General features: G+C 38.6%; 2 protein-coding genes across 2 annotated transcripts in view; one reads left to right on the top strand and one right to left on the bottom strand.

Moving 5' to 3' along the window:
• LOC139739775 (programmed cell death protein 4-like) overlaps positions 1-19,262 on the top strand; it is a 28,308-nt gene extending 9,046 nt beyond the window's left edge. Inside the window, exons 3-10 of the mRNA XM_071650368.1 lie at positions 6,346-6,459; positions 8,220-8,447; positions 9,500-9,597; positions 12,068-12,182; positions 15,002-15,109; positions 16,587-16,697; positions 18,104-18,243; positions 19,010-19,262. Coding sequence (XP_071506469.1) covers positions 6,346-6,459; positions 8,220-8,447; positions 9,500-9,597; positions 12,068-12,182; positions 15,002-15,109; positions 16,587-16,697; positions 18,104-18,243; positions 19,010-19,061 — 966 coding nt within the window. The 3' untranslated portion in view covers positions 19,062-19,262. The remainder of the gene's footprint in view (positions 1-6,345; positions 6,460-8,219; positions 8,448-9,499; positions 9,598-12,067; positions 12,183-15,001; positions 15,110-16,586; positions 16,698-18,103; positions 18,244-19,009) is intronic.
• A 4,875-nt stretch (positions 19,263-24,137) lies between these two features.
• Positions 24,138-25,277, bottom strand: part of LOC139739815 (cilia- and flagella-associated protein 46-like) — a 74,154-nt gene continuing 73,014 nt past the window's right edge. Inside the window, exon 63 of the mRNA XM_071650409.1 lies at positions 24,138-24,592. Within this exon, the coding sequence (XP_071506510.1) occupies positions 24,138-24,592 (455 nt within the window). The remainder of the gene's footprint in view (positions 24,593-25,277) is intronic.

Here is a 25,277-nt window from a genome sequence, read left to right as displayed (position 1 = left end):
TGCCATGCTCTTTGAGCCCATGACTGCCAGTCAACAACAAGAACAGTCTTAATCTTAAAAGACACTACAAAATGATATTGGGGTGGGGATGGGGTGGGAATGGGATGGGGGCGTAGAATAGTGTGATCTCTTTTGGAGCATCTATGAGAGGCCCTGGGGATTATTGGCCCAGGAAGAGATCTTGTCATGCGTTGATTTGATGCAACTAATATTGCAATGTCGCACAGACTTGCCAGGTCTGACTCATCACATTCCATATGTGTAATGATGAAAGACAAATATCTGGAGCGCACCTTTTTTGCCTTTCTTTTTGTACACCTTTTTTGTCGATCTATCTATCTATCTATCTATTTCTTTCTATCTATCTATCTATCTATCTATCTATCTGGGTCATTCCATGGGGTTGGGCCTGCTCTAGATTTTCATGTTCTGCAGGGAATAAAAGTCATATTCTGAAAATTTTATCAAATAATTGCTTGTGGTTTGTGGTTATTCTTGGAGAGAGATGTGTGAAGAATTATTTGATGAATAAAAAACAAGCCTGTGTACAAATTTATTTTGTCTGTGACTGTTTCATTGTTGATGTCTCATGGTTTTTTTGTGGTACCAGTTGTGACAAAAATATATGCCATTTTCATGGCAATGTAATACAGAAATACACAACCTTTCAGCATTATGCCTATCATAATTAAGAGAGGCAAGGTGACTTCTACAAAGACTATAAGGCACATAAACATGTGTCACAAAATAAGAACACCAGAGCATCTTGAAGCAACCTCATACCGATGTTACAAACGAAGTCCGCGGCGATTTTTGTTGTAACATCGGTATTGCATGGATTTACATACACTTATAATCATAATATGATCAGAAACTTGATTTCTGTAATTAGACTCATATTTTAGGAGTATTATTGTCCAAAAATTAGCATCAAAAAGCTCCAAATAAAAGAGAAAACACAGAACATATTACCGTACTTCCGTCCGAAGTCCGGCCTCTTCGTGTAACATCGGATAAGAAAGTCGCGCTCGCGACAAAAAGAAGAGCTACTAACTTCAGCAATCGTATTTACGTCACTGGCAGTACTTCCCCAACGGCGGGAAGACCACTTACAGCCCGTTCACACCTACCTGGACGGCGCAAGACCCGTTTTTCTGCTGTAGTCCGTGTTACATCGGTACGTGAATTTCGATGTTTCCGATCGGGAATTTCAATGTTTCCGATGTCAATCAGTAAGCTTGTACGCTATTTTACGAAGTAAATAACTTTTGTCACATTTTGTAAACTGTATTGGAGGAAAAAAACGATATTAAAACCACTAAACTGGCCAAATATACGGTGGACGATGATGCTGTTAACACGCTGTAGTCCCACATACTGAGATATTTGTTACTTGTTCATGTTCGTAATTGTGATCGCCAAATTTCCCCTTTTATGCCCGTCTCTGCAAAAGGAGCATGTGTCCCTCTCTTAGAAAACCGTACAAAAGTATGTCCAGTGTATCTTCACGGCAATATAACATTATTTTACCTCCCGATTCTTGTGAATTTTGGACCTTACTTATGTCATTCGTATCTACCAAGTAGATGTGCTGAACGTTAGTACGGTACTATGAAGTTGGAATACGTAGACGTCCAGACTGCGTCTGAGCTAAAGAAAGAGTTTGCCCAGTTTTGTTGTTGATATTTTGGGAATTAAGAGCTGTTAGATTCTTTCTCTTGAACAGATTTACAATGTCAGTGTTTTCCTTTCAAGATTTCACTGACCTGTTAATAGTGTTAGATGGCTTTACGGTGCTCTGATGAAGCAGTACCGGTACATGGGTTCACTGTTTCCATTCCACGTTCACCCACTGTAAAGTCTCAAAGCTAAAATGCCAGTTTCGTATTCATTTTGGGTAGGTAATTGGTAGGAAATAGTTCCATATGTACCGCAATCAAAATTGGCATTTTATAATATTGGTCTATCCTATCCTAAAAAGAGGGCAAAAATTTTGAATTTGATGGGGATTGAGTACCGTAAAAAAAAAGAAGGGGGCCTAGTATTTTGTTTGAGGTCTATTTGGAATAGGACCGTAACCGTAAACCTAACCCTATCCCTAACCCTAGCCATGACATTGGGGGCAGCGCCCTGCCCTTGGCCTTGCTAGCTTACATAGATGTGAAAAAAAAAAATTAGCGTAGAATATTAAAATGATTTTTTACATGCTATATTATTATTAATATTATCAACATTACTGCTGTACATCATTTTAAGCGTAACCCAATTTTTTTTTTTTTTTTTTTTTTTTTTTTTGTGGATGGTACACATGGAACTGTAGCCAACTGGTATGACAAGAGGTAGAAAGGTAAGCAAAATTGTCCAAATTATTTAATTCCATTCATATACACAGATACATCAACAGGAATATAAAGAGTACACAGACACAAATTTTCTGTTAATTCTTTCATTTTATTTCTCTTCACACCTTTTGTCCAGTTTGTCGATGAATCTGCCATGGATCCTCCTCTGCCGCCGCTACGTGATTAAACTACGTGAAAGAGTGAAAAGGGCACAGCCACAGCACTCCACAAACAGAGAGAGGAAGCTGACAAAGCAACACCAAAGAAGAGCGAACATAACAAACTAGACAAAAAGAAAACTTCACGGAGGGAAAATGGACATTGTAGAAAAGAGCAGAAATTAACTTCAAACAAAGAACATGGAGAAGACAAGAAAACTTGTATGATTTCTCTTTATTAGTTTTCATAGTTGAGTTGACAGTTGATGAAGTTGTTAGTCAGAGTATATAAGGTCAAATTGTGTAAGGCTCGACATCATTCTTCTTATTATTATTAAGTCTACCTTCTTTCATACCAGAGTTACAAAGAATTGAAGTCTGTGTAACATAGGTATTGTTCCAAAGGTATACAGCAGGTATAATTCCAAAGAACTGTTACATTAGTGTTATTCATGGGAACATACATAAAGTCTATGTGTGTAGGTTTTAACATCTGACACCACAACAAAGGAAATCAGTTGATATGTCGTAATGTACCTATGTTACGAAGACATACTGTCCGTGTAACATAGGTAGTATACTGTGGACAAGGTTGTAGTACGAAAACCCCTGATGATAACAATAAAATCATGTTTTCACTTGAATGTCCATACAACTCACTTGCCTCGACTGTAGTTTTTTAAAGATTGTTGTTATTGTGTCACTCTTGAGGAAAAAGTTAAACCTTTGGTTAAAATTGTTAATGGTTTGTAGAAAAAACATGTTAATAAAAGTGTCTTGCAGTTGATATCAGAATGGACAATCTTACTAATAATGATCTCATGTGCCTGTCAGATAACATGTTGATGTGTTATGGTGGAAAAAAACTGGGATATGTTCATTGTTATCATTTCAGAACACAAAATTATTGAGGATGTCACAAAATGAAGTCCATGTAACATAGGTATTTGTCATACCTGTTTACCCATGCTGACTGAAAGTGTGCGAAGTAATAAACAGATTTCTAGTGGAATAAGTTGAAGAATGGGAGTAACAAATCAGGGGGAAAAAGAAAATTTCAATTTACCCAACTTGAATTTTCAACTTGTATGTCACAATTTCAGTCCCAACCCCATGGAATTACCCATCTATCTATCTATCTATCTATCTATCTATCTATCTATCTATCTATCTATCTATCTATCTATCTATCTATCTATCTATCTATCTATCTATCTATCTGTCTGTCTGTCTGTCTGTCTGTCTGTCAACAAATGTCTATTGGTCTATCCAGATCTTGTTGAGCATTTTTTTTTTCCAAAGTGCAATTTAAATCTAGTCTCTGTCTGCAAGTTGGGCAACCTTCCTGTTTTTGTTGCAGGGCTAATGTCATAACATTTTAGGGTTGAAGTGAAATAACATTTGAGGATATCACATTTTGCCGGTAATGAAGAGAGAAATGGTAGAAATCCTTGTCATGAAATGATTATTCCTTGGTGAAGGGAACCAGTATCGTCTTTGGGATTGCCATCAGCTCTCCAATTTCCTGCCTGGTCTTGTGTTGTCTGTGAACTAGATTTCAATCTGAAGCCAGGAAACTGATATGAAAGATCACCGGGCAGCATCAAAAGTTTGTTTGTTTGTTGTTGTTGTTTTTTCCTTTTCAATATTATTGAAAGCAAGATGTGTGATTTTTTTTCTTTCCTTTTTTTTTCTTACCCAGCTATGTTAAAATGTTGAAAAAGCTAACATTGCTTATTCAACTATTTGATCTCCTGAAAAAAAACAACAACAAACAAACAAAGGTGATTGAATGGTATGGTAGTGCAAAGTGCATTGCAGTTTATACATGTATAAGCATACAGACTTCCTTGGTATTGCCAGTACTACAGAGCTACATTTAGTAGGTGGACCTATATTTTAGCAAATAAGGATACTTTTTTTTTTCTTTCCATACTCTACAAGTTAGATTTGTCTGTGAGATACAGATTGTACATATACATTGTATGCATGTATAGCAGTATGGGGGTAGTGATGTGGTCCTCATGGCTGTGAATAAAAAAAAAAGACTCTGTAGAAATAATTTGTAAAGGATAAAGTATATTTTATGACCATCATAGCCTTATACTCTTTATGCCTGATTTTAATGGATCCTGGAAAACAGTGCTACAACATGATCCATGCACCGACAGAAGTCGTCATTTTGATAAATGCTGGCAATGCTTTGTAACAGCTCCAGGGATTCTGATGAAAAGGCACACAAGTGTGGAATTACTCAAATGTCTGTGCAATGTAATGCCAAGATAATGAGACCATCTGGTATTGATGTTACATACGGTACATTGTTAGTCTTCATGCATCAGGAACAAAGTGTAGACATGACATGAATTGATCACAAGAAGAAAAGAAAAACACCTGGATTTCACATTATGTGGCAGAAGCGTGTGTCTGTGGAGCTCATTCAAATTTAAAAGTGACCTTGAGAGACTAGGCGTTTTCACATCAGCCCGATGTTTCGAATAGCGCGCTATTTTCTGACTTTTTTCCGATCACGAAATAGCGCGCTATTTGATAATGTGAATACAAATTAGCGCGCTAATTTTATCGCTCTGATCAAGAAAATTTCTCGAGTCCAACTCGGGAAATTTCCGAAATAGCGGGATAATTTGGGAACTAGCGCGCTATTTGATAATGTGAAATCGCCCCAAGAAATTAGCGCGATGCATCCCATCATGCCTAGCGTGTGTGATGGCGATCATGCAGAAAATTTTTTTGAAAGCGCGCGCTCTACTGGTATACCTGACACTGTTTGCGCATGCTCAGCTGTCAAATTAGCTCGAAAAAATTTTGGGCTGATGTGAATAGGAAATGAAATAGCGCGCTAATTTGCGATCGCGAAAAATATCTCTAGCTTGGATTTTTATCGGGCTGATGTGAAAACGCCTAATGTTTATCATTTGAAGCATATACACTGTACACCCACCCTTCATCATTATTTTGAGTTGTGGAGGATGTTATTATCACAAACCTGAAAAAGATACTTCAGAGGGGTTTCAGTATGGTTTATTTCTTAATGATAGGCGTACATACAGGTTAAGGGACTTGCCAGGTTTTGCAAGTACAATGGCAAATAGTTTTAAAAACAAAATTTATAAATAGTGTTGTGTTTTTTAGAGTCTTAACAGAAAAACAACAATAAACAATGCCATCAGAATTCATATCACCAGGCATTCTCTCAGAAATGTTGAAATAAACATTGATGTTTAAGATGTGATTTTCTAAGTGCAGTTAATGCAATCTTTTATCTTATGTGATATCATTATTTTGAGAGCTATTTTCTTCTTTGAACTTTCTTGTCATTCACTATGGTATGTGATTTCTTCTCATGTTATGTACAAATTCTTCCGTCATATATGGTTTGCATTTAAACTTCTCTCCTTTGTGATATCAAACAACTGTACCACAGACTGGTTGTTGTTGTAAATTCTTGTAAGAGCTTATTATTAAATTGTATCACCCTTATTAAAACTAGATGGAATTGGTTTACTTCATACAGGAGCTTAAAAAAGCATTAATTTGGCCCGTTCGAGGTGCTTTCCTTGTTACATCCAAAATGCCCAATATCAAAGCGTGATAAGAGAATATATACCAATCTTTTTTTTCAAAAGTTCTTACAAGTTCAATTATACTTTGATCATATTTGAATTGCAGATTCATTCAGACTGGAGACATCTAAAGCATACAATACTGCAGTTTTATTCAGATGCTTCTCAAACGTATGAATTTACAGTTTGGGAGATAGTAGTTTTCATAGCGACAAACGTACTGTCGGCTATCTCAACCTGGTATACTATTCTACCTTTCAGGATGACTACACAGTGAAGACTGTGATTCCTGTGCTGAGTGATGAAGAGGTGGTGGAGATGATCGAGCCCATCTTCCAGGAGTTCTTCGAGCATGGCGACACCGACGAAGTGGCAGTAAGTCTTTTTTTTTAACATTAGATACCCATAAAATATATCAGTGCTGTGTGTAGCTCAGTCTATCCTCTGTATTATATCTTTCTGTCAGTGAAAATCTTGAGTGTTGATCACCAGAAGAGGTAATCTCTCCAAGCTTGTTCATCAACATTCAATACTTGATAGATAGAAGACACCATGAAACAGTTATCACTATTATGTCGGCCTCATGGTTTACTTCAGCTTTGCTGGATTTTTAAAAAAAAAATATCAATAGAAATATGCCACAGTGTTAAGAAATACAAACTTGGTAGTCTGATTGCTCCAAGAAGCTGTTCACCACAGATAATTGTGTTATTTTGATTGAATGCAGCTTTTATGATGATGATTTCTGAGAAACCAGATTTCTTCAGCAGCAGCTCGCTCAGTAATTGCAAAGCAGATGAAATGGGTTAAGTTGTCTTTGCAAAGGAGTCATGCTCCAAAGATGCTAAATCCTTGGCAAAGATTCATCTTTTATGCGCATTCGAAATGGTTGAATGATGCTGGATGGTAACGATCCATGTACGATCTGCGTAATATGTACTCCAGATGGGAGACTGAGGTGACTTATGGAAGTATGATTCATTTTTGTAGAGAAAAAGTACAGTGAATTAAAAATAACAGCTCATGTATTCACAAATGTTGAGCACAGTTGATATGATGGGTGACCATTTAGTTACTATCAAAATAACATGCTTGAGTTTAGAGCCTAGCAAAATAGTCTCCATAGAGCCCTATTGAAAGTATTTCTGTTAAAAAAGAAAGGTGTGTTTAGGGCAAATTGAAAGGTGTGTTCTGAAGTGCCTCGGAAGATTACGTAGCTACCTATCTCTTTGCAAGGTATCTATTCAAGTATGCAAATACGTGCTCAAATCAATGGAGTGTGGATAGGAAATTTTTCTTTTTTTGGTCAACCAACCTAGCATGGCACCTGCATGCATACCAATGGTGAATCTTCCCTCTTGTTTACAAAATTCATACCCCTCTCTTTTTCTCTCTTTCTTCCTGTCCCATTTCTTAAAACTCCTGGTTTATGCATTGACAGAGTGCAATGTCTGTTTTCGGCATCTCTGTGCTAATGGTACTTATAGTAGTGCACTTAGCACAGCAGGTATCCAGAGCAGACAATAGAAGTAGATATGGGGCAAGAGGAACAACGCCTATCAGCAGATTTCCCGCTCATCAAAGGGCCCCTGGAGTCGGCATGTTTGAAAATGTTGAGCTATAATGCATAATCTTACCTGCATCAAGTTTTGATGCCCCCCCCCCCCAACATTATTTTAAGACTGGTACAGAGGGAGAATTTGAACATGTTGTTTTAAAAATGACAATAATGTTTGCCAGAGGAATGATATTATCCTAGAATACAAAGAATTACCAGTAGAAGTTCACTTCCTTTTAGAGCGAATGTAGTAGTGTACTTCATGACTAGTTTTTCACAATCTGCAAGCCCTTGCAGCAAAGCTGTTAACAAGCGAAGAAATCAATTTTGCTCTGCTTGTAGTTGTATCCCCCAGCATGTATGCCGGAAGATACTTTGGATTCAGCAGTGTTACGCTGCCGCCGCCATCTTCGCCGCTGCCGCTGCCGCTGCTGCCGCCGCCACTGCTGCTGCTGCTGCTGTCTTTGCCGCCGCCGCTTCACATTCTTGTGTGCGCTCTAGCGGCCACAAACCTTGGCGGATTTCTTTGAAATTTAGGATGGAGGTTCATATTGGTAATATCTCCACACGTATGCAGGCTTGTCTGGCCGACCTCGCCATTTCGGAGACCTTCAGCCCCAAGGTCCCGGCCCTCGTGGTCACCCTGGCCCTGGAGAAAAAGGCCACGCAGAGGGAGCTGACCTCTCGCCTGATCTCTGACCTCTGCAGCAAGAGGGTCATCTCCGAGGACACTCTGCGGGCGGCCTTTGAGAAGCTCATGAACGACTTGCCGGACCTGACTCTTGACACCCCCGATGCCCCCATGGTGAGCCATACTGAGCCCCACCCATCTGCCTTGGGAACAGTAGTGTTAAGGAAAATAGGGGAGAGAAAAGAAATGAAAAAAAAACCCAGAAATATACAATGTCTGGCATTTGAGAGATGTGAGTGTCTTTTGTTCCAGTGCAAATGTAGGGTTTAAATGGTCGAAAGTATAAACGGTTGAGTTTAAAATTCATGCAGTGGACATTGTTGGTATACATCATCTGAAGATTTTCTGGTGTAGTTGTGTATTTGTTAATACTTGTATCTATGAATTTTTTTTTTTCACTTACAGCGGAAAATGACAGAAAAATTCATGGAAAAATATGATTTGCTGAAATAAGAATTGCTTGAATGTCTCACAATTTTGTTTTTATGTTTGTTTTTTAATGAAAAGTCTCATGTACTTACAATGTTGACAATGTTGGCATTAAAAAGTCAAGTTGATTGGAGGTTTCGTTGTGAATATTTTTATTTTTTTATGTCAGAGTCAATGTATGTGATATATTAAGCAGTTTATCATTCAAAAGTTGACAACTACTTGGTAAAGTAACATTTTCATTGACAAAGCCAGTAATTTATTTTGGATTATCTTTGCTAAAATGAATTGGATATTGAAATACTTTACATTCATTTGAAAAAAAAAAAAAATCTCCCATGACTTTTGTGATAATCGAATCCAGATATATTCTATGTCTGTGATTGTAATTACAGATCAAAGACTTACAATGTGTATCATTCATTACTCTGATACCTGGTGAATATGCCTAAAATGCTAACATATTTTGAAAACATGTCGACTATTTCATTAAAACTGCTAATGATCCATGACACTATTCAAATTTAATACTTAATTGCCTAGTAATGGTAAAGACATGGTTGAAAGTCACTACTGACTAGGTGTTGGTCTTGAAATTCTTTGTGTAAATTTTCACCAAACACCATAGCTATATATTTTAGAATCTCTACTGAATTAAGACTCAATTTTCATGGTGTGAAAATTATAGCGATTGAATTGACTTTGTGTGCGTGGTTTTGATTTTCGCCGTTGGTCAGATTCTGGGTCAGTTTATCGCTCGGGCCATTGCTGATGATTGCCTCCCCCACTCCTTCGTGCAGCGCTACAAAAGCAACACGGAGTGCGAGCACGGCAGGTAAGTCCGGGTCGGGGAAAAGTGACCCTTTGAGCCGGGACGCCACAGGAAGCGTTCAATAATCCCAGCCCCACCGCCCAGACATCCTCTTCTAAAAGAGCTCTCCGAGTCGATTAATATCCCAGATCAACCAGACATTGACCTGGAGAAAAATCCGCTGTGCTTGTGTGAGGGCTGCAGCCCTGGTTGGGTGTCAGTCCTTGTCACATGGCCTCTTTTAAAGGCACTATTTACAGTTTGCAGATGAAATGAAAACCCAGCTTAGGTGCGTCAAAAGTAGTTCTAAAATGTGAGTTATAAAAAAAAAAAACCAACCAATGTAGAAATTTTAATCAGTATAATCAATGTTAAGTATTATTAAATATACAAAATGTGAACAATAGTTACAATAAAATTGTTTCTAAGAGAAAGCATATGGGCAATTCCGCGGTTAGTAACGTTACATTTAAAGAAATTTAGATATTTATTTTTACTACTAAATCACCATTTATTCATTTCAAGTCAAAATCGTCGTAAAACATGTTCATCCTCCCCAGGTCTATGATGTACAAAAGAATGAGTACAAGCCAACAAATATTAGAATTGCTATGGCAACTAATAGGGCTGGTTAGTAACGTTACGAAAAAAGGACATGACAAAAAAATCAATGTCTTGTAACAAAAAGTGTGCAAAATTTAAAGTTACTTCAAACAAAGTGTTGCATTAATTTCAATTATTGCATCATGACAAATGTTCACGCAAATATTTTTAGCAGTTCGACCGATAATTTATTAGCTAGACCCCCAAATGCATGGTTAGTAACGTTACGGTTAGTAACGTTACATTTGTCCGGAGTAATTCCGCTGGTCATTTCACCCTTTTGTAATTGACAAAATGTCACATGACTTCTGGAGTATTTAAGTATATTCATCTTTTACCTTTTAGCAAAAATTTCAGGAACAAATTTCAAAGCAACCCACTGTAATTGGCATTTAAGTGAATTTCAGCATCCCCAGTCCCACATGTACATTTTAAATGATGGTTTTAGATCTCGCAAAATCAATAAATATGAAAAATAAAATCTACTGAATTTTAAAGACCTTAATGATTGGTGAACATCCATGGCATTAGTTGATACCTAAATTAAAGAGTAAGATAAAGAGGCACATTTCTTTTATCCATGTCATGTCCACCTAACTGCGGAATTGCCCATCTACAGTTATAATTTATTGAGAAAAGTAGTAATATATCCTTGTATTTTAGGCTTTATTGCACAAATTTTTATATGGTAGGATGTTTTGTGATACAACTAACCTACACATATGCATCAAATGTGATAACAGTTTTTTAAATCAGTGCTCCCAATGGTAAACAGTACCTTTAAAGAGAGATGTTCTTAGTCACAACACATCTTGGGTGGTCTGGCTTAGTAAATAGTCCTTTGCTGCTGAGAGCAATTTTCCCCCTGAGCTACTAGGTAACATGACACATTGCTGAATTCATGTTCACTGTGTGCCATGTAAGAACTGTACCTATTTTTTTTTTCAGTCATTGCAAGCAAAACATTGTTCAATGATCCCAGTTATTGCAAAGAAGAGAATATTTGCACCTTGCTTGTCTTGTAGCAGGACAAAATGAAATTTGAGATTTTTTTTTTCTTCTTTTGAGCGATTTGTGGATGCCACATTTATTCAAGAAATAATTTTGCTTGGCGTGGGAAAGAGGTGCCAATTAGATCTGCCATCTCTTCCGGCCTCAGTTCTGTGTTCCTCCAGGTTCTCCTTTTTATGTCCTTTTTCCTGAAGCCAAATTTGATGCCACAAGTGATAATTGGCCAACAGATGTAAGAGTGCTGTAGCTACCAGTGTCAGTTTGGTGCTGTGCATTCAAACATTGATGTGATGTGGTGTGATGACTTGATAAAAAAAACATAGCATGCCATGATGTTGTACTGAGCCAGTGAGCAGACAAAATTACATTGATGCAGGAAGGGGTAGGATCGAATGCATGAATAGGTGTACAAAGATTGCAAGTTGCGACAGCCACTGCTTTGTAGCAACAGCAGAATCGCTTTTAGCTGATTAGCATGATAATGTACTGAGCCAGTGAGCAGACAAAATTACATTGATGCAGGAAGGGGTTGGATGGATTCCATGAATAGGTCTACAAAAAGTTGCAAGTTGCGACAACCACCGCTTTGTAGCAATAACAGAATCGCTTGTAGCTGATTAGCATTATTTAGCTACGAATGAATGAAATCCTAGTTCTGTTACCGTCTGTTATGGCTCCTGAAAGCTTGTCCAAAATTAAAGGAGATGCTTGAGGTTTAATAGAGTAAAGTTTGACAGAAGTGACATTATATACATTGTATGACTTGACTGTTCTAAGGAAGCAAACCCAGGGAGAACAAGAGAAAGATTTAGAGAGATAGTGACAAGACTAACCTGTGTCAGTTTGTGTGCATTCGTTTTTGTGTGTGCTGATATCGTAGGAAGGCGCTGGAACGAGCCCATAGTCTGCTCAGCGTAAACCATGGCATCCATCGCATGGACAACGTGTGGGGAGTGGGCGGTGGGATCAGACCCGTCAAGATTCTCATCAAGAAGGTATGGCCTGTCGCATCAGCATTCTGTCCCCCCCCCCCCTTTTTTGTCCCCGCCGAACGAGTTCGAGCAGGGGACTATGAAACGGGCTCCGTACGTGTGTGTGTCCGTGTGTCCGTCCGTCTGTCCGTCCGTCCGTCCGTGTGTCCGTGTGTCCGTGTGTCCGTGTGTGCGTCCGTGTGTGATCAAAATCTTCAATTTGCTACTTCTCTGTCATTTATGAGCCAATTTTGATTCTGTTTGCTTTATATGATAGCACTACATGGGAGCTTTGAAACTTCTACACAGAATTTCAGTCGTGACCTTTGACCTTGACCTTTGACCTATATTGTACATTTTGCTACAAAATGCTACTCCTTCGCCATTTCTAACCCGATTTCGATTCCGTTTGCTTTATGTGATGGCGCTAGGTGAGGGCTTCAAAACTTCTACACAGAATTTTGACCTTTGACTTCTTTGACCTTTGACCTTGATTTTTTGACCTATATTGTACATTTTGCTACAAAATGCTACTCCTTCGCCATTTCTAACCCGATTTCGATTCCGTTTGCTTTATGTGATGGCACTAGGTGAGGGCTTCAAAACTTCTACACAGAATTTTGACCTTTGACTTCTTTGACCTTTGACCTTGATTTTTGACCTATATTGTACATTTTGCTACGAAATGCTACTCCTTCGCCATTTTTAACCCGATTTCGATTCCGTTTGCTTTATATGATGGCACTAGTTGAGGGCTTCAAAACTTCTACACAGAATTTTGACCTTTGACTTCTTTGACCTTTGACCTTGATTTTTGACCTATATTGTGCATTTTGCTACAGAATGCTACTCCTTCGCCATTTCTAACCCGATTTCGATTCCGTTTGCTTTATGTGATAGCACTAGGTGAGGGCTTCAAAACTTCTACACAGAATTTTGACCTTTGTCTTCTTTGACCTTTGACCTTGATTTTTGACCTATATTGTACATTGGCTACAAAATGCTACTCCTTCGCCATTTCTAACCCAATTTCGATTCCATTTGCTTTATGTGATGGCACTAGGTGAGGGCTTCAAAACTTCTACACAGAATTTTGACCTTTGACTTCTTTGACCTTTGACCTTGATTTTTTACCTATATTGTACATTTTGCTACAAAATGCTACTCCTTCGCCATTTCTAACCCGATTTCGATTCCGTTTGCTTTATGTGATGGCACTAGGTGAGGGCTTCAAAACTTCTACACAGAATTTTGACCTTTGACTTCTTTGACCTTTGACCTTGATTTTTGACCTATATTGTACATTTTGCTACGAAATGCTACTCCTTCGCCATTTTTAACCCGATTTCGATTCCGTTTGCTTTATATGATGGCACTAGTTGAGGGCTTCAAAACTTCTACACAGAATTTTGACCTTTGACTTCTTTGACCTTTGACCTTGATTTTTGACCTATATTGTGCATTTTGCTACAGAATGCTACTCCTTCGCCATTTCTAACCCGATTTCGATTCCGTTTGCTTTATGTGATAGCACTAGGTGAGGGCTTCAAAACTTCTACACAGAATTTTGACCTTTGTCTTCTTTGACCTTTGACCTTGATTTTTGACCTATATTGTACATTGGCTACAAAATGCTACTCCTTCGCCATTTCTAACCCAATTTCGATTCCATTTGCTTTATGTGATGGCACTAGGTGAGGGCTTCAAAACTTCTACACAGAATTTTGACCTTTGACTTCTTTGACCTTTGACCTTGATTTTTTACCTATATTGCACATTTTGTTACAAAATGCTACTTCCGGCGGGGACATATGTTACGCACTGCGTAATTTCTACTTTTCCTTGTTTTTTGTATCAAAACATAGCTTTTGAACAGAAGGAAAGAGGCTATTTAGAGCTGCCAACCAGTATCTTTACAACATTTGACATGTTCTTTCTTAAATCAAAACAAAGAAAATATGTTTTTGAAAGGATTTTGATGTTGCTGTCCAGAACGTTACCAGAGGCATTATGTTCAGTTGTTTTGGGGTTTTTTCAACTTCATAAATGTAGCAAAATTTTTCAATTTTTGAACCCAAGTAAGATTTTTGCCCTCATCTTTTTTATGCCTCTGCCATGCAGTGATGCTGGAGGCATTCTTTTAATCTGTGTCAGTTAGCATGTTGATATTTAGAGGTTTACAGCCTCATAGTGGCATAGTGCTCTGAAGTATTCATGGCTATTTGAGCCCAGTGACATTGATAAATAGGGTCAAATGTAATATTTGGTGGATTGGAGGATCAACTTTCAGTGTTTATTTTGTGTCGACCTGCAGTGTTGACCTTGTGCCAAATCACTACATGCAGGAAGAATATAACATCCCTCAGTACTGGCATGCAAATCATGCGGAAATTGTTGAAACTTGATGAGAGCTGTATTTTGTATACTACACCCCCACCACCCATTTGCAAATGGTACAGCTGTGTTCAAAACCTACTGCGTTCAAAACCTACTGCAATAGCCACTTCTTTGTGGACACTCCAAAGTTCACATGAACATATGACATGCAGAAATGTAAAGCAGCAGCCATAATTACAAGGAAACAACAGGTTCATGTGGGCCAAAATCATGCTGAAATGATGAAACTGCCAGCAGCAGCCCTCAGTTACTCAATGATCAAAAGTTTTGAGAAAGTGCAGAGTAGTTGTGACCTTGGATAAGGTGGTAGCAGTGGCAGTTTGTTCAACCCCACAGTCCACGTTTTTGCTTCCTAATCTGAGTTGAGGGGGTCTTTGAACAGTAGTGTTTCCCCATGGTGCTTGAGTTGTCACACCAAGTGTACCTTTGAATAATTCGCTTGCCAGATGGTCCTGCTGCTCAAGGAGTATCTCTCCAGTGGAGACGTCCAGGAGGCCATCCGATGCCTGCAGGAGCTAGAGGTGCCTCACTTCCATCATGAGCTGGTCTATGAGGTATGGCCAGCCATTGCACCTCTCCCTATATAATTGTCTGACTGTCTGACCCTTATAAGCTGTCCTACCCTTTAAAGGAATGGTACAGTATTGGTGGAGATGAGGATTGAGCTTTAAACTTTTTGCGAGATACCAAGAAACTACTTATGAAAGAAAACAGAGCATACCATTCTCAAAGGAATTCAAAGTTTGTATGATGAAAATCGGTTTTGGAATGGCAGAGACATCCAAAAATAAAGTAAAACAATGCAATTGTATTAAAAGGTGGGTCCCATCTTTTATTAGAATCACTCTGTTTGAGATATCTCAGCCATTTCAAAATCAGTTTTCATCAAATAAATGATGCATTCCTCTTAGAATTACATCCTCTTTCACATTTCATAAGAGGTTTCTCATTATCTCACCAAAAATGCTAGAATCTGACGTTAGGTCTCAACCAGAACTATACCATCCCTTTAAAGGGATAGTATATTTTTTTATTGAGATGGGACTTCTGGTTTCCAACTTTTTTGTGAGATAAGAAGAAACCTCTTATGAAATTTGAAAGAACATGTAATTCTAAGAGGAATTCAAAGTTTATTTGATGAAAATCGGGTTTTGAATGGCTGAGATATCCAAAACAAAGTGATCCTAATGTAAGGTTGGTCCCACGTTATAATAGGATTGCTTTGTTTTACTTTGTTTTTGGATATCTCAGCCAGTTAGAAACCAATTTTCATCAAATGAACTTTGAATTCCTCTTGGAATTGTATGCTCTGTAACAATACATAGGTGATTACGTAGTATCTTGCAAAAAGTGAAAAACTCATTTTTCATCTCAACCAGTACTATACCATCCCTTTAAGTAATCAACTTTCTGTGATTCTCCTATCTGATCGTTGACTAGCCTTATCTTCTGAAACCGTTCTACTCTCTGTCTCTGATCAAACAATTTTCTGCAACCAATCTTCAGAATGACCAGCCTGTCCAACCCTTGACTACTCAGTTTTATTTGACTGTCCTATGCGACCACTGACTAATATCTTCTACGACTGTTTACCTTCTCACTAACCAATTCTACGAGTGTCTTATCCCCTGACTAATTGCAAAGTATAATAAACATCTTTAATTTTTTTTCATCTTGCAGTCTTTTTTTCATCTTGCAGTCTTGTCATAAACAAATCTTGAATTATAATTCTGATTATGTCCAGTATTATATCATGTCGAATAAAATCACTTTGAAATGTTACTTAAGAAGCAATTTGTGGAGTTGGGTGCACACATTTTATTGCAAAGTAATTTTCTACTTGTGTCAGTAGAATAATCTTCACTTCTATAATGTGTAAAACTAAATGATTGAGATGGATTATGCCTATGGTATGGTGATCAAGAAAGTTGAGCACCCCTGTGTGATTAGCAGTCTTGTGAGAGGGGCGATAATTAATGAGCTTTTCCTGTGAGATTTCAAAAGTGGACTTTTTTCGTGTTCCGTCCCCAGTCTGTGGTCATGGCCCTGGAGGTTGGGGGAGAGAACACCACGGCGAAGATGGTGAAGCTCCTGAAGGAACTGTATTCAACCACCGTCATCACGTACGACCAGCTGGTGGCTGTGAGTACTCCCCAAAAGTCCCGTGTCACTTAATAAAGGGATGGTAGAGTTATGGTTGAGATGGGGATTCAGATTTTAACTTTTTGTGGGATAATTAGAAACCACCTATATGAAATATTAAAGAGCAGATGATTCTAAGAGGTATTCAAAGTTGATTTGATGAAAATCGGTTTCAAAATGCCTGAAATATCATAAAACAAAGTGGTCCTAATGAAAGGTTGGACCCACCTTTTATTGGGACCCACCTTTTATTAGGACCAATTTGTTTTTGGATATCTCAACCATTTCAAAACCAAATTTCATCAAATAAACTTTAAATTCCTCTTAGAGCCATGTGCTCTTCAATATTTTATGTAAGTGGTTTCTAATTATCCCACAAAATGTTAAAACCCGGAATCCCCATCTCAACCAGAACTACAATTGGTTGTATACCATCCCTTTAAACATCATGAAGACAATGAACAATATAGTCTGTGATCTGTTGGTGACTGTGATGGTGGGAAGTTGTGAGATGGTTGTGTACCATGTGCAGACATATTATCAGTATCTGCTGCATAAAGATAGTCCTCTGGTCTCCTTGACTTGTGTTTTAGAAGTTTGTTGTTGTTGTTGTTGTTGTTGTTGTTGTGTTGTGTTTTTTTTTTTTTGGGGGGGGGGTCCTGTTCATAGTGGGGCTAGATATGAGAATTGGCTTGTAATGAGGTAAATCGTCGAATCCCAAATAAACTTTACATGTTAACTCTTGGAAATTTGATGTTTGTTTTATTGCGGGATCAATTTTTGTGTCAAAAAATAGTTAGACAAAGAATATGTGTGGATATGTGGGAAAATTTGGAGTCTTGAACCAAATAGTGGGCACAATCATGCACCTTTTAAACACTCGCAAACTACTGTTGTATAAAACCCTCTCTATACTTGTTTCCATAGTCAGTACAAGCTTGCAGTGACTACCCACAAACAGTGACAAGAGCCACATACATGTATGTTCTTGATTGTCTGTGCTTGGATTGGCTTAGTGGATAAGAATGTAGCAAAATGAAAGTCTGTGACACAATTATTGTCAAATGTAAAACATTTGACAACATGCTTAGAGAATATCAGTTTCGCGTTGCTGTCGCAAGAATACTCTAAGCACTTTCCAGTCGCATTTCCACTCTTCCCCGAGTTCATCAATATTACACTGTACCATGTATGTAATCCAGTCATTGGCAGAACAAGTTCACACAATGTACATTTGTGGTTGTGCTCCAAGTGTAACAGATACAAGAAGTGTCCTGATATAACGCAGTAAAATCAGCTGGTCCCGACGACCTCGTCATAACAGGATTCCCCTGTACGGACAGGCCACATGTGAGACTGACCAGCTGGTTGATTGGTTTCTTGCTTGCTTGCTTGTTTGTGCTTAGGGCTTTGAGCGTGTGTTTGATGCCCTGCCGGACCTGGTGTTGGACGTGCCCTATGCCTACCAGATCATGGAGTCCTTTGGTGATCTCTGCCTGAAGGAGAAGCTGATGTCCCCCCAGATGAGGGACCGTGTGCCGAGCAGGTGAGATTCTTGACTCTTGGCCATTTATTTTAGACACAGATTTTTTGGGGTACATTCATTTTTGCGTGTTTTGTGTATTATTTATTGTAACTCGCATTAAAGTCAAAACACAGTACTCGGAAGGGCTCAAAATTCATCTTCCACTCAGTGGACTCCTGATATAATGAAGTCCTCGGGACCGGCAGTTTTCTTTCGTTATGTCAAAATTTCGTTATAACTGAAGAAATAAACAATAAAAAACAAAGAGCCGGTAATGTTGCGGCCTAGATTTTTATTTCGTTATGACCAAAATTTCGTTATAACTGTGTTCGTTATAACGGGAGTGCACTGTATTTGAAATTTGCTTGCAATACATCAAAAGGATCTACCTAGAAACTTGCCAGGCTGTTGCGATTTGTTAGGATAATGAGTTGTTCTGGAGTATTTTGAGATCGAAAGTGTAACATAATTCTGATCGTATGCAATAATGAGTTGTTCTGGAGTATTTTAAGATCAAAAGTGTAACATAGTTCAGATCATATGCATACAATATTCATTCCTGAAGCACGCTCCCCATTCAGCAGGGAGTAGTTAGAATGTTACGCGAGTGTGCACTAGCAATCGCATTTTCGTACAAGCTGCTCACTCTAGTGCAGACATCTGTATAATAGTATGTGTTTTTGTGTGTGTTTAGGTGTGTGAAATTAGAAATTCACTTGCATCAGGTGGCAAAGGAAAATTGTACAAAACTGTTGTATTCTTCTCGTGAATTTTGGTTATCTTGCAGGGGCCGCAAGCGCTTTGTGTCCGAGGGCGATGGTGGCCGCGTGAAGGAGTAGAATACCTGAGACAAGCAGGAGCGTATAATTTATGTGTGGCTACCAACAAACCGCATGGCGTCTGTAGAGGAGAAATGGTTTATGTCAGTATCAAAATCTTTTGGTGCCACTCAGGTATTTCATATTACTACTGTACAGAGTTCCTACAACCGTAACTTGTAAATGAACATATAAATATAGTTTGATAAAAAAAGAAAGAAAGAAAGAAAGAAAGAAAACAGATCAGAAAAGAAATAAACAATCCCTAAATGGGTCAGGTTTAGAAGAGACAGTTTCCAAGCTGCATCTATCAATAGAAAGGAAATATTTTACGATACAGTTCAGCTGTGCTATGTGAACTTTGTGAAAGTTTACTTTACAAGCTGAAAACTTTTAACTTTTAAAAGACGGCGTAATTGTACAGTAGAGACAGACAGGCCAGTATCGCTTTCTTCCTTGTGGATTTGTTTTTAAGCCTGATCAATCAAGGGTTCAGATCTTTACTTTGCATTACTACTGTATCTTTACTGTAGATGATTGCATCAAGTTGTTTTGTCTTACTTCTTCCTGCCATATTAGTAAAAAGAGAAAATTAACTGCTTGAAAGATTAAAAAGTGTAATTATTGAATTTCATTCCAAAGACACTCCAGTGAGGAGTGCATAAGCAGTGCACAATGCATACATATTTTTTGGAACTATATATATTTTTCGTCTTCTGTGAAGCCTTTTGTTCATATTTGTCTTGGCCAATGCAAGTAACTGTAGCTGAAATGAATACTTACTTTGCAGTGTAGCTTTGAGAGACAGGATTAGTTTTTGAAAGTGACAGACAGCAAAAAAACCTCCTCTCGAGGTGGTTGAAGTCTAATGTTTGTTTGTTATTCGCATATACGATCTACTTACAGGCAATACATCGTACTAACAAATCAATCTAATCAGCAAGCAACTGTTGTGAAAGAGGTTGTGTTTCTTTTGGGTGCAGTTTGTGCATTTTCAGAGCACTTTCTGGCCACAGCCGGTTGATAGTGTTTAATCATTTTGTATGAAGGACAGGGAAGTACTTGTATGTAGGCGTTTACCGAGCATCGTACGTTCTGTCAACTCCACAATGAGTCTAATAAAAATTGCCTGTACTGTCTTTCAAACGCTGTGTGTGTTCAAGACTCGTGAATGGGTTATTCTGCTGCCTGTACTTCATTGACACAAAATTTCCATGATCAAAATGTTACAAATTGTACCTTCTTGCAGACATGATTTGCATGTGTGTCACTGAAGCTAAGTGATTGAAAAGTTGCCACTGGCTACCAGGAGGCCATTCGCTGCTGGGATGACAAGACCTTGTATCTCACATTTTGGTGAAAATGACTTGTGAGTGAAGTGATGTCTTGTCCAAATCCTAGCTGTCTTACACCAAAAATGAAGCCACCACGGCATGTCAAAGGAAAGGCTATCCCATTTGATAAAGTGCTTTGGCTGCCACGTTTTTTTGCTCTCCTGAACATTTGACATCTTGTAGATATGAGGGCTTGTCGCCCCAGTGACGCATTACTTTTGAAAATCGAAAATATTCTTTCATTTGGCAACAGTGTTGATGTGATCTACTCCTGAAGTACCCCCAAAGTGCTCTGCTACTGAAGTATCCCAAATTGCTCTTGGATAGTACTTCCAACTCTAAAGTGTCCTTCCAGTTTTTGTTAACGCATGGTGTAAAAGTGGAAATTTTCGCGCATTTCGCGCAAACAGGAACTAGCATGCGAAAATGAAAGCACACAAACATTTTCGCTTGCCATACGTTCCAGTCATTGATGTCTTGATTCCACGGAATTAAAAACACGCGAATCTCATCTTACCCAGCCGAGCATCAAAAATTAGTTGTGCAAAAATATCCACTTTTACCGTATGTCCCCAAAAAAATTACAACGGGACCCTCCGCGATGATAACTTTAAAAATAGTGAATCAATCCAAATACAGTTTCAGGGTATGACACTATAACTCATTGCCCACATCTTACAGAAAACCCCATTCAATTTGATTCAGTGGTCAAAGAGAAATGAGGAATTTTGTTAAGCATGTCAAGAATCTCTTCCCTCCAAGTTCTGTCTATTGTGTTCACACACAAGAGCATCCAAGTGCTAAACTTGGAAGAATGCTTTACAACAATCCACATTTCTCTGTGACCACTTAACCAAATTGAATGGAGTTTTATGCAAAATAAAGCTAAGATGTTATATTTTAAGACCCTGAAGTAGCATTTAGACAGTTTAATCATATTGGGTGTTATCAATGTGAAAATCTGATTGTAATTTTTTTGGGACATACTGTACAGTATTTGAGAACTTTTGCTTCATTTGAAATCAGTTTCAGGCATGGGTTGTGTAAATTATCTTGTCCAGCCGCATGCTTGCAGACATGAAATTATTATCATTTTTTAAAGCAAGGCCTGTGTAGGCCTTCCACACCAGATGAGATTTAAATGTACTTTCACATTCATTCTTGTAGGCTTGGAGTATGAGTGGAGTTCACTTCTACCCATCAACATACAAGCTTTGGTCTTGGTCGAAACTCACAGTGCACACACACAGACACACACATTACAAACACTTGCTTTTTTCTTCCCATCGGCTTTGCATAGGAGAGTCATTGGCCCGAATTTACAAAGGTGGTTTAAATCAAATTCACAGTTTAGATGTAGTGTTTGGACTATTACACAAGCGCAGAATAGATATACCTTTCACATATGTGTGTCAGCGTGCATTCATTATTGGCTGTCTCTTGGTGTATGTCATTTGCACCCAGGGCTGTCAAAACTGGCCTAATGATTAATCCATGAACTAGATTTAAATTACGGCCATTGAGTCTGTAACTACAAGAAATTGCAAGAATAAATAGGTAAACTGATATGAATCAAACTAATTTTTCACTCATCGAGACAGATGTACTCGTTAGTATTCCTAAAAAGGCAGTAGCAATGTTGCCGTGACAGCCACAGTTACGAATAGTTCATTGTTGCTTTAGCAGGAACTACCATATTTTTCAGTATGACAGGAAGTCTTTTATACCGACTAGCCATACATTAGAAGACCATCAAATTGATGGACACACGCACAGAGATGCACACTCTCTCTCCTCTCTTATACACATATCATCACTTACTGTAAAACCAAACATTTTGTGTGTGTGTGTGAAACTTCATGCTGCGAAAAAGGCCATAGCCTCCATTCGTGAAAGTTTCATGCTGCCAATGTTTCTGGGTTTACAGTGTTGTTGTTTTGTTTTTATTGATTAATAGCAAACGCTTGGTATCTCCAACAGAAGTCACGAACATAAAATTGGAACCAGTAGTGTTACATTGCAACTGTATTTCACATACTTTAAAAAGCCACTGTTTAGAACATTGGGAAATACATATTGACAATCTTTATGTGGAAATCTGTCAAGGTAATAATTGTGAATATACCATCTGCGCACAAAATCAGGTTTAAATGCAAAGTGACTGTCATAAAAATTACGGTACATGAAAGAAATGGAATTTAACTGCACAAGCAAATTTTGAATGTCAGATCCTATTTGAAGCAAGAGGTCTAGTACCTTGACTGCCCTGCATTTGGGCAGTAAAGTCTGTAAAATCCATAGCCAGTCAGGTTGACCAATGGATAGCCCAGCAATGGGATTTCAATCAAAATATCAGGGACTGCCATTGTCGTTTTGTCAGAGCTATGCTCGATGCTCACAATGTCACATATTACAAGTTAGTCCAGATGGTATTAAAAGGTAATCAAAATGCCAGAAGCATTTACAGTCTATTAGAAGTCACAGCATAATTTAATTTCTTGTTCTTTCCAATGCATATGTGTGGAGCTCAGTTTTCACACAAGCTACTTTGATACCATATACCATCTTTGTAAAATATTTTCTATAATACTTGCAACAACAGCATTTACACATTCCTTATTCTGTCATGACATCATCAGAGGAATCAAGGTGAAAAATAGAGTTTGCTTTGAAGCTTCAAGCTAGGTTTACAACATGTCTATGATCTAATATAGTTCAAGTCATTTTTAAAATTACGATGTAGATCTCACGTAAGTATACAGAGGATTCAAATATGTAATACACAGAAAATTCTATCAACAATTGATATCCTGAATAATACACAATGGAAGTTGTATGAAATACGTTACAATGCCAATTGGACGGAATGACATCAGGCTACGTAGGAATAATGTAAAAGAGTTTGAATGACAATACATGAATTGGTATCATAACTCAGTCCCCAAAAGGCAGACATCTCTTTTTGGTGTAGCTCACACATGTAGAGTTACCCTTCATATCATGAAAAATGAAATGCAAAAAACGATTCGACTCTTCCCCACCCCCCCCCCCCCCCCACCCCAACTCGGGCCAGTGTTCTTAATTTCACTGACTATCAACATGTCACTCATGCTATTCAAAATTCATGTTGACAGAGCACAATGTCAAACTTATTTGCAAATTTTTATTTTTGCACAAGTAAAACAATGCATCAAATGTGGAACAAGTTCCACACCATGCACTATTGCATGCTTCCATTGTTACTGGGATAATACTTCCGTCAGGGAAGTTGGTTTAACCGAAGTTAGCAAAACACTAGATATCGCTTATTGCTTAGTCAATGAAAAGAAAGAAAGATAGAAAAAAAAACACTGCATGGCAACTGATATTTAAAGTGATAATGTGTTTCCTCGACATCATAACACAGGTTTCTAATTCTTTGATAGTAGAGAAGAACCCTGTTATAGCTTTGGTAATGAACATTGGCGTACTGTAGAAACCTCGCTGAATATTGTTAGGAACCTGAAAAAGCCAATTCAACTTATTAAAATATTTGTTTGTGGTTTTAACAATACTGGCTCCTAAGACACCGTTATACTTTGTCATACAGTTATGACTGTCGCAGCAGACTCTTACTTAATTTTTGTACAAAGGCAAAACAGTGCCTGGGCTGTGAGGCTAAAAAAATTTGAGGAAAACTGTAGATGATATACACACGCACACACAGAACATTTCCTTGGTGGTGTCGAAAGTACGTACCATTGACCTCCCACCTCACAAGAAGCTACACCTGGGTGACCATTAGATTTGGCAGGCCATAACAGACAAAGTTGAACCAGCCCCGATTGATCAACTCCAGCTGGTTCTCTTGGCCCTGCTGCTGCTGCTGCCCATCCTTGCCTTTGACCTCTTGACCCGTGCCACTTGACCCCTGACCTGCGGCCTGAACCTGGGCAGAAGGCGGGGCACTCTTCTTACCCTTGTCCTTCTTGGTGTCCTCGGCCTTGCCCCCCTTGGCTCCCTTGGCGCTGGCCTTCTCCTTGTCCTTCTTGGCAGCGCCCCCCTTGGCTTGGGAGGGGGTGCCGATCTTGCCCTCTTTCTCCCCTCCTCCTGCCTCTTCGCCCCCTTCCCCGGCCCCGTCTCCCTCCCCCTCTTCCTCCTCCTCGCCTGGTGCCTTGTAGTAAGGGATGAACATGCGCCGTACCGTCTGGCCAGAGGTCCTGCCCACTTCCAGCATCCCTGTGTAGGATTAGGGTGAGACACTTCAGTTTTCATGGTATAATGGTACTGGTAAAACTGAACCACTAGTGCAAAATGTGCATTGCTAAACAGGGGAACCTCTATGTTGTGAGCTGATTAGAACCACTTAAATTTTTGCATTTTATCGCGTATCTTGTTATATCAAGGATGAACAAAAAAGAAAAGGAATGGGACCTGTAAATTTCGTCATTCTATCAGGTATCTCTCTATATCAGACCTTGTTATGAGGTTCCACTGTATATGATAAGCCACTAACGACCTGGAGACACATTTGTACAAACCTATACCACCAGCTTATTCTCGTAACATACTACTTCTGCTTTATAACACACTGATCACTGGGTCATGTTGTCATGCTTATAGATCTCAACTCCTTGGAATTGTAGAGATGAGTGTCCTAGCTCATATTCATTTTTCCTCCTCTGTAGGCCATTTAGGAATGTCCACTTTAAGTGCACAAGGGTCAAGAAAGAATTGCTCAATCTAGCCCGAGAAACAGTAGCAAATTCTATTAAACTAGCAGCACCCGTGGAAATCCACGGGTCTGAGGGGTTTTATTTTTTTTCTCATAATACGATTTTGCACATTTTTATTGAAGAAATAAAAAGAAAAGTCTTCTCACTCTTTCGTTAATTGTGCTGTCTTCTAAATGACCACCCTTCCC

This window comes from Diadema antillarum, unplaced genomic scaffold (assembly GCF_040938485.1).
Source record: "Diadema antillarum isolate AM-2024a unplaced genomic scaffold, OU_Dant_1.0 seq00000819_RagTag, whole genome shotgun sequence".
NCBI classification, from domain to species: Eukaryota; Metazoa; Echinodermata; class Echinoidea; order Diadematoida; family Diadematidae; genus Diadema; species Diadema antillarum.
This window is presented reverse-complemented; position numbering and strand designations above follow the sequence as displayed.